Source organism: Pipistrellus hanaki (assembly GCF_964339955.1).
Source record: "Pipistrellus hanaki genome assembly, chromosome: 1".
NCBI lineage: Eukaryota > Metazoa > Chordata > Mammalia > Chiroptera > Vespertilionidae > Pipistrellus > Pipistrellus hanaki.
Window position 1 is genome coordinate 70,361,647 of NC_140503.1, and position 16,820 is coordinate 70,378,466.

General features: G+C 45.9%; 1 protein-coding gene across 1 annotated transcript; it reads right to left on the reverse strand.

The window, feature by feature from the left end:
• Positions 1–2,531: 2,531 nt before the first annotated feature.
• RNASE1 (ribonuclease A family member 1, pancreatic) lies at positions 2,532–4,671 on the reverse strand. Its single transcript, XM_084862583.1, has 2 exons — positions 4,544–4,671; positions 2,532–3,251 (listed from the first exon to the last, which is right to left on the reverse strand). Exon 2 carries the CDS (start codon positions 3,224–3,226, stop codon positions 2,756–2,758), a length of 471 nt encoding a protein of 156 aa, XP_084718709.1. The 5' UTR covers positions 3,227–3,251; positions 4,544–4,671; the 3' UTR covers positions 2,532–2,755.
• Positions 4,672–16,820: the final 12,149 nt, after the last annotated feature.

A 16,820-nucleotide genomic window follows, 5' to 3' on the forward strand; every position in this document is an offset into this window, starting at 1 on the left:
GACCACTTTCCTTCCTATTCGCTCCCTGGCTGTGCAAGTCTGAACCTGGGCCATCTGTTGTCACTTATCACTTTATTCCACAGATGGAGGCCCAGTGGTCTCATGACCCAGGTGAAAGATAACATGAGTGGAGCCATACTAAAATAGAGCCTAAGTAGCCATTTCAGAGGAAGTGCTCTGAACGTCTTATTTTTCTTTATCTTACAAGCTGGACCAAACCACCATAATTCCAAGAATGCCAAGACTATTTATTCTATTTGTAAAGACTGATGAAATTGGGCTTTGAGAATGACAAAATTTCTAACCAACAAACTAAATACAATTACAGGTGAAACTCAAGCCAATGCATAAAGTAAAAATATAACCTACCTCACCTAGTACCAATAAATCTTCTTTAATATAGCTTACCTCATCTTTCTCCCTTTTCCCCATAAAACCCTGAGTCCCTATAAAGAGGGAAAACAAACTCCCTGAATTTGTTCTCCCAAATTGCAATTCTTTTGGATCTTAAATAAATGCTTAAAGCTTCTCATCTTTTTTTTTTTTTTTTTTTTTTTTGTCTTTTTGTTGTTGTTGTTGTCTCATTTTTGCTTTTTATCTTTCAGTTAAATACCCAGAAACTAGAGGTGGTGATATGCAATTACAAATGCAGCAAAACACCAAGTTAGTATTCTTAGAAGTTCCACTAAGAAGGAAGAAAACTGAGGAGCTTCAGGCTTGGGAAGAAGGGCGAGATACAAAAAATTCTGTTTACATGAAACAAATCTAAAAACCTAAAGTTTCCTTTTTCCCCCTTCTGCATCCTCACTGCTGGTAAGAAGTGAGACTCCCATTATGCCAGAAATGCAGGTATATCTGACCACTCCCACCTGCAGGCTTCCCCTTATATAGAAGCTCCCAGGGCTAAGAATTCAGTTTACTGGGGAAAAATAGCCATTTCTAACATTTATAAGTGCAATATATAAAGACAATGACAGAAGTGGTGAAAATGGATGGAAGTAGGGCCTTTCTCTCCCTATTACCTTGTCTAGAGTCAGATACAGCTGTAAACAAAGGACAAATAAAATGACTAAGTGATGACAGAAGCTGAGTCTAGTCTGTTCAAGAAATGTAAGGAAGCATTGCCAACAACTAAACAGACTCACAGGCTAAGTGCCCTGGGAATCTGTGAGAACCACCAGCTCAGGAAGAGCCACAAGTCCACAGCATGTAGCAAAGCAGGAAAACTGGGGATTTTTTTTTTCTTGAGTTGACTCTGGTAGCAGAGAGGATGACTGGGAAGCAAGGACACCTAATCCTAGCTGTGCCACAAACTAGTAGCAGCCCTGAGCAAGCACTTAACCTTTCTGAGATTCAGCTTGCTCCTCTGTAGAAAGCAGGGGTTACAATAGGACAAAGGGGCCATGTACATCCTTACTTCTCTCATGCCTTCTGTAGAATCTACTGTGAAACTACATCATCGTTTAGAAGTTCTTCTACAGCAATCCAATGAAAGTTTGTACCCAAGTTGAAATCTACTTTCTTTCCTTCTAAAATCCCTTCTAGCTCCTAAATGGATGATTCCAATTTTCCAACTAAGAAACGATCATTTTTCTAATTTGGTAATAACTCACTCAAAAGAAAAGAAAAAAGAAAGAGAAAAGGAAATTCAGTATTATAATTTCATACACTCCTCCTCCTCCCCACCCTGAGGCTGGGCAGGGTCTTCCTGATGTCACACTGTCCTTCCTTCTGTGTCAGAGATTTTAGTGTTTGACCTTCTCCTCTGTCAGTGCACCCAGCATGAGTGTTCTCTGCAGCACCCTTTTATCTAACCAGCCCACACTTGTTAGTACATGCAGACCCAGGGAAAGGTCCTGGGACTGAAAACCTACTTCCCCAAGGGGAGGGCAAGGAAAGGCCAATGAAAGAGGCTGGTCACACCAGGTCTGCTAATTAACAGGACCACTAAGGGAAACTTACACACAAGGCACATGTTGGGTGGCTGTGAGACAGAGTGGATCCTTGGGACACCTGACAGGTGCCAATGAACTTAGGCTAAAAGAGTTGGGAGATAATGTAGGGTAATAAAACGTGAATGCTACCAGGTACAGAAACTACTTTACATGTGTGACCAGATCAGGACAACAGCCTGTTCCAGGAAGGAGCAAGTCACTGGAGACAGGGGAGGGGTCAGAAAGGACATCAATTATGGTCTGAGAGCCACTAAGGGGGATTTATGGGAAGCAATCTGTTCTGGCCCAGGTCCTGCTCACAGGACTGGAATCATATAGAATATCTTTCCTCTACACTTAAAATTTTATGTTTGGCATCAAGGAATCTATTTGAAAAGTGATTATCTCAAAAAGGAATTATCTCTAAAAACCCAAGAGTCAGAAGAGGGGACATTTAATGATTCTACTTGCTGCTCATCAAAGTTAACCAGATTTACAGTTCCAACATTCTGGCAGGAAAGCAATCACATTAACACTAACCTTATTGAGGTTAAGGAAGCCAAGTAGTTGCAATTGAATTTTATTGAAAGAAGCCAAGAAGTTGCAATTAAATTTTATTGAAAGAAGAAGTAAAGTGGTTCACATGAGACCCACCTCACAACTCACCCCTCATCCCCCAAACCACACAGGCACAAGTCTCAGGCCAGGGAAACACTTTTGTGTTGGATAGGAGCCCTAACTTGAATCATTTCCCTCAGTGCTAGCAAGGAGAAGGGGGAGACAGGTGACACCACGAGGTGGGGCATCTCACTGCTCTGGTCTCAGGTGGAGACCTCAACTGAAGCATCAAAGTGGACGGGCACGTATGGGTTTCCCTCACAGGCCACAATGATGTACCTCTCCTTCTGGCTGGTCCGGTAGTCACAGTTGGGGTACTTGGAGCCACTCGTCACACGACAGTCTGTGATGTTCATGCTAGAGCTGCTCTTGTGGCAGTTGGGCTGCCCATTCTTGCAGGTGATATTTCCCTGGAGGCAAATGGCCTGGACATCTACCAGAGGCTCATGCACGAAGGTGTTCACTGGTTTACACCGTCCCTGTGTCATATTCCGGCGCCTCATCATTTGGTTGCAGTAGTTGGAGTTGTTGCTGGAGTTGCCGTCTGGGTCCATGTGCTGCCGCTGGAACTTCATGGCCCGTGATTCCTTGCCCAGGGAAGGCTGGACACACCCTAGCACTACCAGCACCAGGACTAGCAGTGGGAACAGGATGAGGGACTTCTTCTGAGCCATGGTGGCCTCAGTCCCCTGGAGGAACCTACCCAGAGAAGACAGAGAGGAGGAAAAGCATCACTTTAGAAGAGAACCCCAGGTCCCACCTGTGGTCTCCCTGGTTTAGTATCCCATCAGGTCAGCCAGAAAGACACCCTTTTTCCTGCAAGATTTTCCAAGTGATGCGGCACTCACATGTATTCGCCGCCTAGGCATTTGACCCTACTAGTGACAGGAAGGAGGTTCTTCCCCTCTGGGTGGTAACCTCCAAAGTGACCTAAAATCCCAGGGGTCCTGTTTTTGAATACTAGAGTTTTTATTTATTTATTTATTTTAAATATTTTTAATTAAATTATTATCTGTGTACATATTTTAACATTCCCACCCCCCATACATACCCTCCCTCCTCAGAGTTTTGTGTCCATTGGTTGTACTTATATGCATGTATACAAGTCCTTGGGTTGATCTCTTATCTCCCCCAGATCTCCCTACCCTCCCAGCTGTAGTATGTAAAATACTTTAAAAAATATTTAATTGATTTCAGGAAAGAGGGACAGATAGAAATGTTAATGATGAGCCAAAACCGGTTTGGCTTAGTGGATAGAGCGTCGGCCTTCGGACTGAAAGGTCCCAGGTTTGATTCTGGTCAAGGGCATGTACCTTGGTTGCAGGCACATCCCCAGTTGGAGGTGTGCAAGAGGCAGCTGATCGATGATTCTCTGTCATCGATGTTTCTAACTCTTTATCCCTCTCTCTTCCTCTCTGTAAAAAATCAATAAAATATATTTTTTTAAAAAGAAAGAGAAAAAGAAACATTAACGATGAGAGAGAATCATTGACCAGCTGCCTTCTGCATACCCGTTACTGGGGATCAAACCCATAACCTGAGCCCACAACTCTGGCATGTGCTGTAGATTGGAATCGAACCCAGAACCCTTCAGTCTGCAGGCAGACACTATCCACTGAGCCAAACTAGCTAGGGCTAAAATGCATTTATATGCAGTGGTTTAGTTGGTCAATAGAAGATCTTTTTGTCTAAACCATGAGCCAAATTGTATCGAGGTTACTGTCATGACATACAGGGTCATGGCGGACAGAGCTCCGTTGTCCTACAACACTAGGGAAACACAACCCAGTGCCTGGCACTTGGCATCATGAAGGGATGCCATTGTATTTCCAAGAGAGATGCGTGCCTCCCCCCACCTGGGCTGCTCCTTCTCTAGCCCCATGTGTTCCCTGTAGCCAGAATGCTCGTTCCCATCCCAGCTCTGCCCCAGCTACATTTGCCTAGCCCAAGCTTAAGGTTTAGCCTTGCCCACCCTGCCTCCCTCTCCATACCTCAAGCAGAAGCTGCTCCCAGGTTCCAGGCAAGAGCAAGTGGAAGGCCAGTTTCTGCAGTCACTGGATCATGAGGCGTGGAGCTTATGTAGATTACAAAGGGGCTTGGCTTCCTAGATGAGAAGGGTGGGAGGAGCATTTGGGTTTCAGTCCAGAGGAAAACAAAGGCACCCTGAGTAGGATGGGAATGGCCCTGGCTCCTCTCTTTACACTTGGGGGAAGGAGTCTGCCTATAGGAGCCTTTCTTGACATTGGAATCTCATCTCTCTGCTGGTTCACAGGGATAACAGGGAAAGTCAATAAGGCCCTGATGCTCAGACCCCAAACAAATCTTTGTTATCTCTTTGGGGGCCATTTCAACAAATAGCCCTTTGATGCTAGCAAAGGGCACATAATATGTAATCAAGGGAGAGAGAGTGTAAGGGAGGGGAAGGGAGACCCTCTCTCTTCCCAGGAGTCCTGGAGTGGTTTTGACCAAAATTACCGATCTCCTAATAGCAGCTCTTTGGGGGGAAGTAGGAGAGGTATTCAGCTGTCTCTAGCTGGCAGGCTTCCCAGATCTGAAGAAGAAGAAGGGGAGAGTGCCTGAACAGTTTGGGTAAGAAGGAAGCCTCTGCATGGTCTCACCCAGTTCTGGTAACTTCAACATTTCTGAGGTGAGTGTGTGACAATTTTTATCTTCAGTGCCCACTCCTCTTATAGATCAGAGTTAAGTAGAGAAATTGAAGATAAATCAAAACCCAAATTCCCTTCTGAGAAAAAATAGAGAGCATCAAGTTTCTTTTTTTTTTTTTTTTTTTTTTTTTTTTTTTAAATCAATCTTTATTGTTCATATTATTACAAAGGTTCCTCTTTTCTTCCCCCCTCCACCAGGTTCCCACCCCACCCTCTGCCCCCTCCCCATCCCCCATTGTCCTCATCCATAGGTGCACAGTTTATGTTCAGTCTCTTCCTCCCTCCCTTTCCCCGATAGTAAATCCCTTTTCAGATAGTAAATCTGTTACTTAGCATTTTCTCATATCAATAATACTTCCACATGCCCAATGATACACTTCACACAAAAGACATTTCCAAATAGGTCAACCAGCCTCATCCAGGCCCCACCCAAGGCACTCACAGATCAGCACCCCAGCGCTATACTAACTCAACACATCCAGATCTAAGCCTTCATCACTTGATTCAGCAGACCCTCAAGTTCCCGCAAAAGTTTCCAGCCATGTCTGAGAGGCAGCTGTGGGCAGATACAGGCGAGGAGCGAGCTGTTTCGGGCCTGGCTGCTCCGGGCCTGGCCTCTGTTGCTCTGGTTCGTTCCACAACCAGCTGCTCTGGGTCTGGTCACTGCCGCTCCCGACCTAGTTGCTCTGGACTTGGCTGTTGCTGCTACAGGCCTGGCCGCACCCGACCCGGCTGCTCTGGGACCGGTTGCTCCGGTCCCGGCCGCTCCGGGCCTGGCCGCTCCCAGCCTGACAGCCGCTGCTCCGGGCCTGGCTGCTCCCAGCCTGGCAGCCATTGCTCCTGGCCTGGCCGCACCAGACCCGGCTGCTCCGGGCCTGGCCGCTCCCAGCCTGGCAGCTGCTGCTCCGGATCTGGCCACTCCCAGCCTGGCAGCCGCTGCTCCGGGCCTGGCCGCTCCCAGCCTGGCAGCCGCTGCTCCGGGCCTGGCCGCACCAGACCCGGCTGCTCCGGGCCTGGCCGCTCCCAGCCTGGCAGCCGCTGCTCCTGGCCTGGCCGCACCAGACCCGGCTGCTCCGGGCCTGGCCGCTCCCAGCCAGGCAGCCGCTGCTCCGGGCCTGGCCACACCAGACCCGGCTGCTCCGGGCCTGGCCGCTCCCAGCCTGGCAGCCGCTGCTCCGGGCCTGGCCGCACCAGACCCGGCTGCTCCGGGCCTGGCCGCTCCCAGCCTGGCAGCCGCTGCTCCGGGCCTGGCCGCACCAGACCCGGCTGCTCCGGGCCTGGCCGCTCCCAGCCTGGCAGTCGCTGCTCCGGATCTGGCCGCTCCCAGCTGGCAGCCGCTGCTCCTGGCCTGGCCGCACCAGACCCGGCTGCTCCGGGCCTGGCCGCTCCCAGCCTGGCAGCTGCTGCTCCGGATCTGGCCGCTCCCAGCCTGGCAGCCGCTGCTCCTGGCCTGGCCGCACCAGACCCGGCTGCTCCGGGCCTGGCCGCTCCCAGCCTGGCAGCCGCTGCTCCGGGCCTGGCCGCACCAGACCCGGCTGCTCCGGGCCTGGCCGCTCCCAGCCTGGCAGCCGCTGCTCCGGGCCTGGCCGCACAAGACCCGGCTGCTCCGGGCCTGGCCGCTCCCAGCCTGGCAGTCGCTGCTCCGGGCCTGGCCGCACCAGACCCGGCTGCTCCGGGCCTGGCCGCTCCCAGCCTGGCAGCTGTTGCTCTGGGCCTGGCCGCTCCCAGCCTGGCAGCCGCTGCTCCGGGCCTGGCCACACCAGACCCGGCTGCTCCGGACCTGGCTGCTCCCAGCCTGGCAGCTGCTGCTCCGGGCCTGGCCGCTCCTAGCCTGGCAGCCGCTGCTCCAGGCCTGGCCACACCAGACCCAGCTGCTCCGGGCCTGGCCGGAGAGCATCAAGTTTCTTAGCAGCAGAATTCCCACCTAGGTAGAGATCTCTTTTTGTTGTGACAATTTTTATTCTGTTTGAGTGAAAAATACCAAAATTCTCTCCATTCTCTGGATTTATTACTTTTCTAGGAAAATTATTTTATTTAGTTATAATATTGTTGCAGAAGACCAAAGAAATCCAAGGACACTTCTGAGAAAAAGGATGGATACTGTTTAATATGCCAGCAGACTCAGGGAACAGCCTTCCAAATCTGAGTGAAGAAACACACATTGGGCCTTCCCTTATATCCCCCTCCCTGTGATCTTTGTCCCACAAACATGGATTATGCTTCCGGCCCTTTTTGAGGGTCTTGCAAGAAGGCCCCCAGGTGTTGGGGGTCTCCAGGTCATATCTGATGATATAGCCTGGCTTCAGTATTAATAACCCTCCCTCTGGGCAGTGCACTGTTCACAGCCCAATGGCCTTTGTAACTGCAAGATCAGTATCTATGAAAGAGGTAGTGACTTAATTAAAAGTTATCAGTTATAACTGAGCTTGCTGGCTTGGATTCAGATCACTAGTCTCCAAATATGAGGGTTACGTTGGAATTACCCCTTTTAGCCTCCTCAATATCAATCTCCAACAGCTAAAAATTAAAATTTCCATTGTTTTCCATTAAATGATATGGTCTGTATGTCATTTTCTTTTATAATGTCCTGTTTTTCATTAAAATAACTTCTATACCACTTAATGTATTCCACTTTCTATTTAAACACTCAGATATGGGCTTTTAGAAAGGCCATGTTAATAATTCTGATCAAATAACTTAACCAATACTCCCTCCTCTGGAAACTGACCTTGAGGCCACTTCACAGTGGACATTCCTTCTTGCTTAGACCACATTCCACTTGCTAAGACCATTATCTCTCTCCTCCAAACCTTCTTAGGATCCTGAGCACTCAGAGAATTCTCTGCCCAGAAAAAGCCCGCCTAGAGTCCTTTAAAATTTCTGACACCCTGTCCCGTGTGCTGGCACCATTTGGGGGCTCAGCCCATCTGGTATCCAGATGACCTAATCCTATCTCATAAAATAGTATTATGCAAATTGATCATCACACCAAGACACAAAGATGGCCACCCCCACGTGGTCAAAGATGGATGCCCCCATGTGGACACAAGATGGCCACCACAAGATGGTCAGCAGGGGAGGGCAGTTGTGGGAAATTAGGGGTGACCAGGCCAGCAGAGGAGGGCAGTTGGGGAAGACAAGGCCAGCAAGGGAGGGCAGTTGGGGGTGACCCAGGCCTACAGGGGAGGGCAGCTGGGGGAGGCCAGGCCTGCAGGGGAGGGCAGTTGGGGGGGACAAAGCCTGCAAGGGAAGGAAGTTGCGGGGGAAGAGGGTAGACCAGGCCTTCAAGGGAGTACAGTTGGGATCCAGCAGTCCTGGGATTGTGAGAGGGATGTCCAACCACCCAGTGGGATCGGGCCTAAATGGGCAGTTGGATATCCCTCAAGGGGTTCCAGATTGGAGAGGGTGCAGGCTGGGCTGAGGGACATCCCACCCCCTATGCACGAATTTTGTGCACCGGGTCTCTAGTAATTTTATAATTCCTTACCACTTTGGTTCTATGTGTTCCTCCTTTGGCAACCCTAACAGGTCACAGGTCACCAGCTCCATGAAGTAGTGAACTGGTCTTTGTTCTGGAAAATACTGCAGGTATTTATCCAGAAATTATGTTCATTAAATTCTGAACCATCATCAAAACCTGCTTCATTGTTAATTGGGAACTCCCAGAGTTTCCCCTCTTTCATTCACTGGCTCATCTTCTCAAAACCATTCTGAAAGGGCGTTCATTCACTGCAGCTAACTGCTTAGAAATTCCACATCCCAACGTGAAGGTGCTGTTTCTATTTCAGGTGCCTCTTCAGTAACTGCTTTAACATAAAAATCATTAAGTTTCTTCCCCTTGAATATATTTTTTCTAAAATAGCTGACAGACTCACTGGCTCTGAACTGCAGTTTTAGGGCAATAACTCTAGCACCAGGGACATTCGGGAGGAACTGGCTTCAGGGTGAGTGCTGTCCATGCTCTGGATTGAGACTGTCTCCATCCAAATTGTAGTTTAGCACCTTAAGATCTAGGCAAGTTACAAAACTTAACTTATTTCCCTGCTCCTCAGTTTTCTGCTTTCTAAAATGGGGATAATAAAATGTACCTTTTTTATTTGTTATTACACTGAAATGAGGTCAGATGTACAAAGTGCTTCAAGAACATATCTATAAATGGTAGGTCAGTGATTGTTTGTAGGGAGTGGTATTGAGGTTCTGGGCAAAGGAAACTGTTTAAATAACATTGGGTGATCTCTGAATTGCTCTTTTCAGGGTATAGGGTCAAGTAATAGGCAGACCTTGGTTTTGCTAAAAACCTGAGCTTAAAATAGCAGGCAGTTTTGAAATTCTGGAGAGAGGAGGAAAGAGGTAGAGGAGAGAAGAAAAGGATCTTGATAGAAAGAACAAAATTCTTTTAATTGAAATGTCAAAATTGTCTTGCCCAATGATAGCCAAGATATCTTTAGTAAAAGTGTAAGAGTTTGGAAGTAGCAGGGGGGCTAAGGAAGCCATGGCATAGCAAGAGCTTTTAGTTTCATGTTTCTATAGTTCACCCACCACATCACCCTCCATGTTTTGTTTGTCTTAGTCCAGTGATCAGCAAACTGCTGCTCTTTGGCCCCTTGAGTTTTTAGCAAAGGCCAGCTTAGGAGTACCCTAATTAATTTAAAAACAATGTACCTACCTATATAATTTAAGTTTTAAAAATTTTGCTCTCAAAAGAAATTTCAATCGTACTGTTGATATTTGGCTCTGTTGAATAGTGAGCTTGCTGACCACTGTCTTAGTCCTTAGATAGTACTCTTAACATTTTGAGTGGTGTTGGGAGGAAAAATTTTTATAGCCATTTAGGTTCCTGTTTGGGGTTCTATGAATTAACTGATGAAAGTCAGACTAACAGGAGAGACTACACAAAATTTGTTCACGTGCAGATGAAGAAGCACAATAGAGAGGAGAAAGAATAAATTGGAGTGTTCAAGAAAGTCTCCCAAGACCACAGAACATTATGAAGCCACATCAGTGACTGTACTGATTCCCGATGCAGGTGGGAAAGTGAAGGGAAGTACATTTTTGCCCCTCCCATAGATGCCTTGAAATTAATCTCTGAAATCCTCCTAGAGCCAAGGACAAAAGGGTAAAATGCTTTCAAGGCTGTGCAGGTTACCATTCCTATTGATGATTCCCACTTTATAAGACTTCTCATTTCTCTTTCCAAGCCCATTTCACTTCCATCCCTCCAACAGTGTGAACTGGGAAAGAAAGGGGTTCTAACACCTGAGCCCTTGTTTGAGGCCAACTAGGTACAGGTTGCACTTTCCCAGAGGGCGGCTCTGACCTGTGTGTGAGCCCAGCAGGTGCAGTCAATAGCCTGCTCTCTAGAACACACAGAGAAGGGCCGCCGTCTCCTCCCTCTCACTCTAAGCCTCCCAACACTATGTTTTCCTCAGCCCCAAGGACATAGTGCATCTTCCCTATGTCCTTTCCCACTGCGAGTGCCAATCCCGGGTCTTCTTAATGGAGGTGAGATATTATTCAAGGTGTCTGACCAAAGACAGAGACTTGGGAGAAGACCTAATTACTTTTCAGACTGAGTAGTTCAATGGTCTCCTTGGTTCCACACATTTTAGGAGAGTCTCCCTGTCCTTCCCTTGTCAAGCAAGCACCAGTGCCTCCATTCTTTAAGGGTAACTCACTTGTGCCAGCTCTTGTGATAGCTTATCACAGTGACATTAATTGTTGACCTGGATTTCTGAGTGAAAGAAAACAGCTAATAGCCCTGGCCTGGTGGTTCAGTTGGTTAGAGTATCATCCCATGCCCCAAAAGGTTACAGGTTCAATGCCTGGTCAGGGCAAACACCTAGGTTGTGGGTTCAATCCCTGGTCGAGTTGTGGGTTGGGAGGGGAAGATGAGGAAATGATCAATTGATATTTCTCTCTCACATCAATGTTTCTCTCCCTCTCTTAGTCTCTCTCTCCCCCTCTCTAAAAAAAAACAATTATCCGGGACCAGTTTGGCTCAATGGATAGAGCGTCGGCTTGGGGACTGAAGGGTCTCGGGTTCGATTCCAGTCAAGGGCATGCACCTTGGTTGTGGGCATATCCCCAGTAGGAGGTGTGCAAGAGGCAACTGATCGATGACTCTCTCTCATTGACGTTTCTAACTCTCTATCTCTCTCCCTTCCTCTCTGTACAAAATCAACATATATATATATATAAATATATATATATATATATATATATACAAAATCAATATATATATATATACAAAATCTATATATATATATATATATATATATATATATATATATATATATATATATTGATTTTGTATATATATACCAACCACCAATTAACACATATTTTCAGGTGAGGAAAGAAAGAAAGAAAGAAAGAAAGAAAGAAAGAAAGAAAGAAAGAAAGAAAGAAAGAAAGAAAACAACTGATAAGAGAGGAAAGCAGGACATCTGAGGGAGCTGGGAGCCTTAACTCTGCAGTCTCCACCAGAGCCACAGACCTTGTCTTCTCCTGAGAAAAGCTAAGCAGTAATTAAAGGACTTTGTTTTAGATCTGAGTGCTGAAAATTCTCACCGCAGAAGCAGCCCCTACAGTAGTAGTGCAAATTAGACCTTGATAAGAGTTTCCTACGGGTGAAGATGGGGTTATCAGAAAGCAATGGGAGAAGAGAAGTGGAGTGGGAGAAATCGGGAAGGATTTCAGAGAAAAGATTACCTTGGGAGGACTTTTAAAGATAAATAGGTGTTTTTTACTAGGCATATGGGAAGGGCAATTCAGATTTAAAAAAAAAAAAAAATGCCAGAAAGAGAAGTAGATGCTCGTGGTAGACCACTGTGTATTTTGAAAATAACACGTTCCTCCATGTGACTGGGAGGAGGTGAGGGATGGCACAGAAAGAAAACTGTAGGCCCAAATAGAAGTACCTTCAATACCAACCAAAAGACTTCAAAAGATGTAGACAGTTACTTTGAACTCAAGGAATTGTGGACAAAAGAAGTCACATGTTAACCTGACAAACTCAGGGGAAGCCTGCATGGCAGTCTAGCAAACACAGAGACCTAAAATAACCACAAAAGATGGTTTGAAAATTAAATATTTAATTAAAAACAGGTTATAGCGAATAGTCAAGTCCTAGCCCCTATTTTCCCTGACAAAGATCAACTTAGATCTTTACTAAGCCCATTTGCCTTTTTGCCTCTAAGATAACATATCTGTGAGATGTCTGGTTAACTTCCTTTTTTCCCCAGTCCCCTCAGGACACAAAAATAGCTTGGGGACATTCCCTCCTTATTATTGTTACCAAGTTAATTGTCAACCGTTAATTATATTAAAGTATCCTGTATTCATTTCTGTAAGAGAAGCACATGTCCATCATTTCACTTTTTGCCCTATTTCAGAGGTTTCCCCTACTTTGCTTTATCCCATCTCCTTAATCTATCACCAATGAATTTCATGTAACTCTTTCACGTCCCTTTCCTTTGATTGCAATGTATAAATATATATGTAACCCTCCATTCTCCGGAGTATTATCTCAATTCATTGAGTTTCTGCTTCCCGGCATATGCCTACAGTTTGGCTCAAATAAACTCACAAAAATTCTCTACAGGTTCCAATGTTTTTTATTTATTTGTTTGGTTGGTTGGTTTTGTTAACAGAATGGAAAGACACAAGCAATGGAAAGGAACTTCCATCATTTTCCCATTATACACACAAGGAGATTGAAGGTCACAGCAATCTCAAGGTCAGAGAACACCTTGGCAGCAGAAACAGAAACCAGCCTCAGGTCCCCAACTTCCAGGGCAGTATACACTACACTGTGTTCCTGGTGTGCCCTGGGTGGGGAACATGCTCTCCAGGATGTGCACCCAGAGGACTGTAATATCTCATGAAATTGATCTCTTCTTCTAGTTCTGATTTCTCAGAGAATTCTCCCACTGCCCTTCCTGCTGTGAAGTGTGGTGGGAGAAGGCAGGGTAGCTTTGCTGCTGCCCCCATCTGTGGAGTTCCAGGGGCTGGGGACTCATACTGAAGTACCATCAGGGGTAGTTCCATTGCAGCAGCTGGGGTGAGGGAAGTGGAGGCAGGGAGGGAATGAGTGGCTCGGGGCTCCCAGCTCCAGGCTCTGGGGGCATTGGTTGAATCTATAAGAGACACTGGAGGAAGGGGAGCCAGCTTAGGAGGAAGAGGTCCCCAGGAGAATATCTACTCCAAGAGTGTCTCTCCCTCTCTTTAAGAAGCCTCACATGCTGGCTCCATCAAGGAAGCAAAGTGTTGAGAACACTCATTTGCCTAGAACTATTTGGGGTCTCACATCTTCCATCTCCTGCTTTCCTCCTTGAGTTAATCACCGGGTCTGGTACAATGAGCACAATAGTGCTTCTTTTCCCAAAGCTGGGAGATATTGTCAAGAACAAACCATGTGGATGAGGAAGTCCATGTAGGCATAAAGAGAGTTCAGCTTTAACCAGATCAGGCAACAACTCTTACATCTGTTAACCTGTAAAGAATTTTTGTGAGTTTATTTGAGCCAAACTGTCGACACATGTCAGGAAGCAGAACCTCAACGAATTGAGATAATGCTCCGGAGAATGGTGAGTTACATCTGTATTTATACATTGCAATCTAAGGAAGGAACATAGCTGGGTTACATGAAATCCATTGGTGATAGATTATAGAGGCAAGAGAAAGCAAAGCAGGGGGTGCGATGGTGGGGAGGAATCCCTGGGATTGGATAAAAAGTAAAATGATGGACACATACTTAGGTGGGTGTAGGAACACTCCTATCCAATAAAGAGGTAATATGCAAATTGACCATCAGTCCAATACATAAGATGGCCGCCCCAAGGTCAAAGATGGCCACCCCCATTGGACATTGGACAATATGGCCTCCAGAAGATGGGCAGCTGGGGAAGACAGTTGTGGGCAATCAGGCCAGCAGGGGAGGCAGTGGGTTGGAACCCAGGCCTGCAGGGGAGGGCAGTTGGAGGTAACCAGGCCAGCAGGGGAGAACAGTTAGGGGCAACCAAACTTCATCAAGCCTAAAAGAGAGAACAGTTGCGGGGAGACCAGGCCTGCAGGGGAGGGCAGTTGGGGGCAACCAGGTCTGCGGGGTAGAGCTGGCCTACAGGGAAGAACAGTTAGGGGTGACCAATCCAACAGGGCAGGGCAGTTGAGGGCAACCAAGCCTGCAGGAAAGGGCAGTTAGGGGACACCAGGCCTATAGGGGAGAACAGTTAGGGGAAATGGGGTTGGCAGGGAAGCAGTTAGGCATCGATCAGGCTGGCAGAGGAGTGGTTAGGGGGTGATCAGGCTGGCAGCCAGAAGCAATTAGGGGCAATTAGGCAGGCAGGCAGGCAGGCGAGCAGTTGGGAGCCAGCAGTCCTGGATTGTGAGAGAGATGTCCAACTGCCTGTTTGGACATCCCTCCAGGGGTCCCTTATTGGAGAGGGTGCAGGCTGGGCTGAAGGACATTCTCCCTCCCCTTCTTCCCACGCATGCATTTTGTACACCTGGCCTCTAGTTAACATATGATAATGAAGGAATTTGTGGTATCTGTCCTGGCGCCCAGCACATTTAGTTTTGTCCCAGGGGGTCCTGAAAAAGGGAAGTTACAAGTTACCCAGACACTTCAAGGGTATGTATAGTAGATTCAAAAAGACAGATATCATAGATGCAAAAAGACAGTTAAGGTAAAGGTTGACCTTGTCAGTGAAGATACTGGCCTAGATCATATTTGCCCACCATAACTGCTTTTAGTTAAACTTTAATTTCAGACCATCCTTTGTGGTTACTTTAGGTCTCTGCCATGCAGGCCTTCCTTGAGCTTGTCAGGTTAGCATCATCCACACATCTAATTAAGTGGAGACTTTTATTGTCTCACTAAATCCAACCTTCTGACCTACTGGATGACCTGCTTTGAGTTTTGTATTAACATAACTTATTTCATTGGCATCTGATCTGGCGAGAGTTCCCTCTCTCTGAATATAGGTCTCACTTCTCCAGAAAAGCTCACATTTAATCCCTCTCTGCTATTTTGGTACTGCCCTAAACTCAACTCTACTCCCCGCCTCCTTTTGTCAGTTTATCTCTCATAGACAACCTAGAAAGGCAGACCTCAGCAGTGCTATGGTTGTTTCAGATGAGCAGGAGAGAGTATCCCACTGTCAGCAAGAACGTGTGTGAGCCAAGTGTTGTTGCAGGGCACCCAGCCCCCTCCCTCAGCTGGGACAAAGGACCTCTGTCAGCCGGTCATGCAGTGACTGTGGGCAAACCATGTGACTTCTCTGAGCCTTAGAATTGTTTCCTGAGAAATGGAAGCGTGAAGAAAGATGATTTTCAAGTTGCACTCAGTAAAAACAATTTTTCAGTGTTTTCTGTTTCTAAAGATCTTCCTATCAATACTTCTCAGAAAGAAAGATTGAATCTCAATATAACATCTATTCCCATAAGATTTTTATGTGCTTTTGTGACAGTACTCACCAATTAATTGCCTTCAGTTTAAAAAAAAAAAAAAATTCACTCACACAAAAATGCAGAAAGGGAGAGAAAAAAAATTCTTATTTACCCCCACTGTGCCCTCCTGAATTCCTGTCAAAAATACCAGCAAAAAAAAAATGATTTTTTTACCCCAATATGGATATTAATATTTTTTTTGAAAAAAATACATATGTGTTTGTTTGTTTTTTTAAATTGATTTCAGTGAGGGAGAAGGGGAAGGAGAAAAAAATCCATGATGAGAGAGAATCATATATCCACTGCCTCCTGCACACCCCCTACTGGAAATTGAGCCCTACCTGGGAATGGAACTTTACCTCCTGGTTCATAGGTCGATGCTTTACCACTGAGCCACGCTGGCCTGGTTTAATATTTTTAAAAAGGCACAAACTCTGATCTTTTAATTAAAAAAGCACAATGTCTTCAGAATAGAAGTTTAAACCTTTAATTGTATTGAGTTGCACAAAAAATAAGTATTGCAATTTAATACACTAATTTTTATATGTTGATATTTATAGTAGGAAAAAACAATGTCAGCCTGTATGTAGTTCCATCATCAATTCATTGGATAAATAAATATTTTAAGAATACAGTCTTATAAGAGACCCAGAAATAAGAGATAAATCTAGGAATAGAGTTTATAGAACTAGAGGCTGTCATTAATTAATTTTAGGAACAAGTTAATAGTAAGTAATTATTCATAACAAAGCTCCCGTATGTATTTCTCTATGTTACCAAGTGGGTGGTAAATATTGAAAAGGCACAAAATAATGAAATACCTGATAAGCAAATAGAAATATGTTATTTGTATTTTCATTACCTATGAAAACATTGATGTTTTAGTGCATAATTCTCGACAGTTTTGTCTATGCTATGTATATATACCTAATAAAAGAGTTACATGCTAATTGACCATACCTTCGCAATGCCCACCAGCCAATCAGGAGTGAGCATGCAAATTAAACCAACAAAGATGCAGGTTAATTTGCATACGCAAGCACTGAGCGACCTCTGAGCAGCATAGGAAGGTGGAAAGACGAAAGATGGCTCCAGGCAGGAGCTGAAAGGCAGATCCGGACAGAGCAAAGGTAGTGCTGGCAGCCAGGGAAAG

Bases quoted from the DNA above. Each gene is read 5' to 3' on its own strand.
- RNASE1 (XM_084862583.1), bottom strand. From the start codon at position 3,226: ATGGCTCAGAAGAAGTCCCTCATCCTGTTCCCACTGCTAGTCCTGGTG.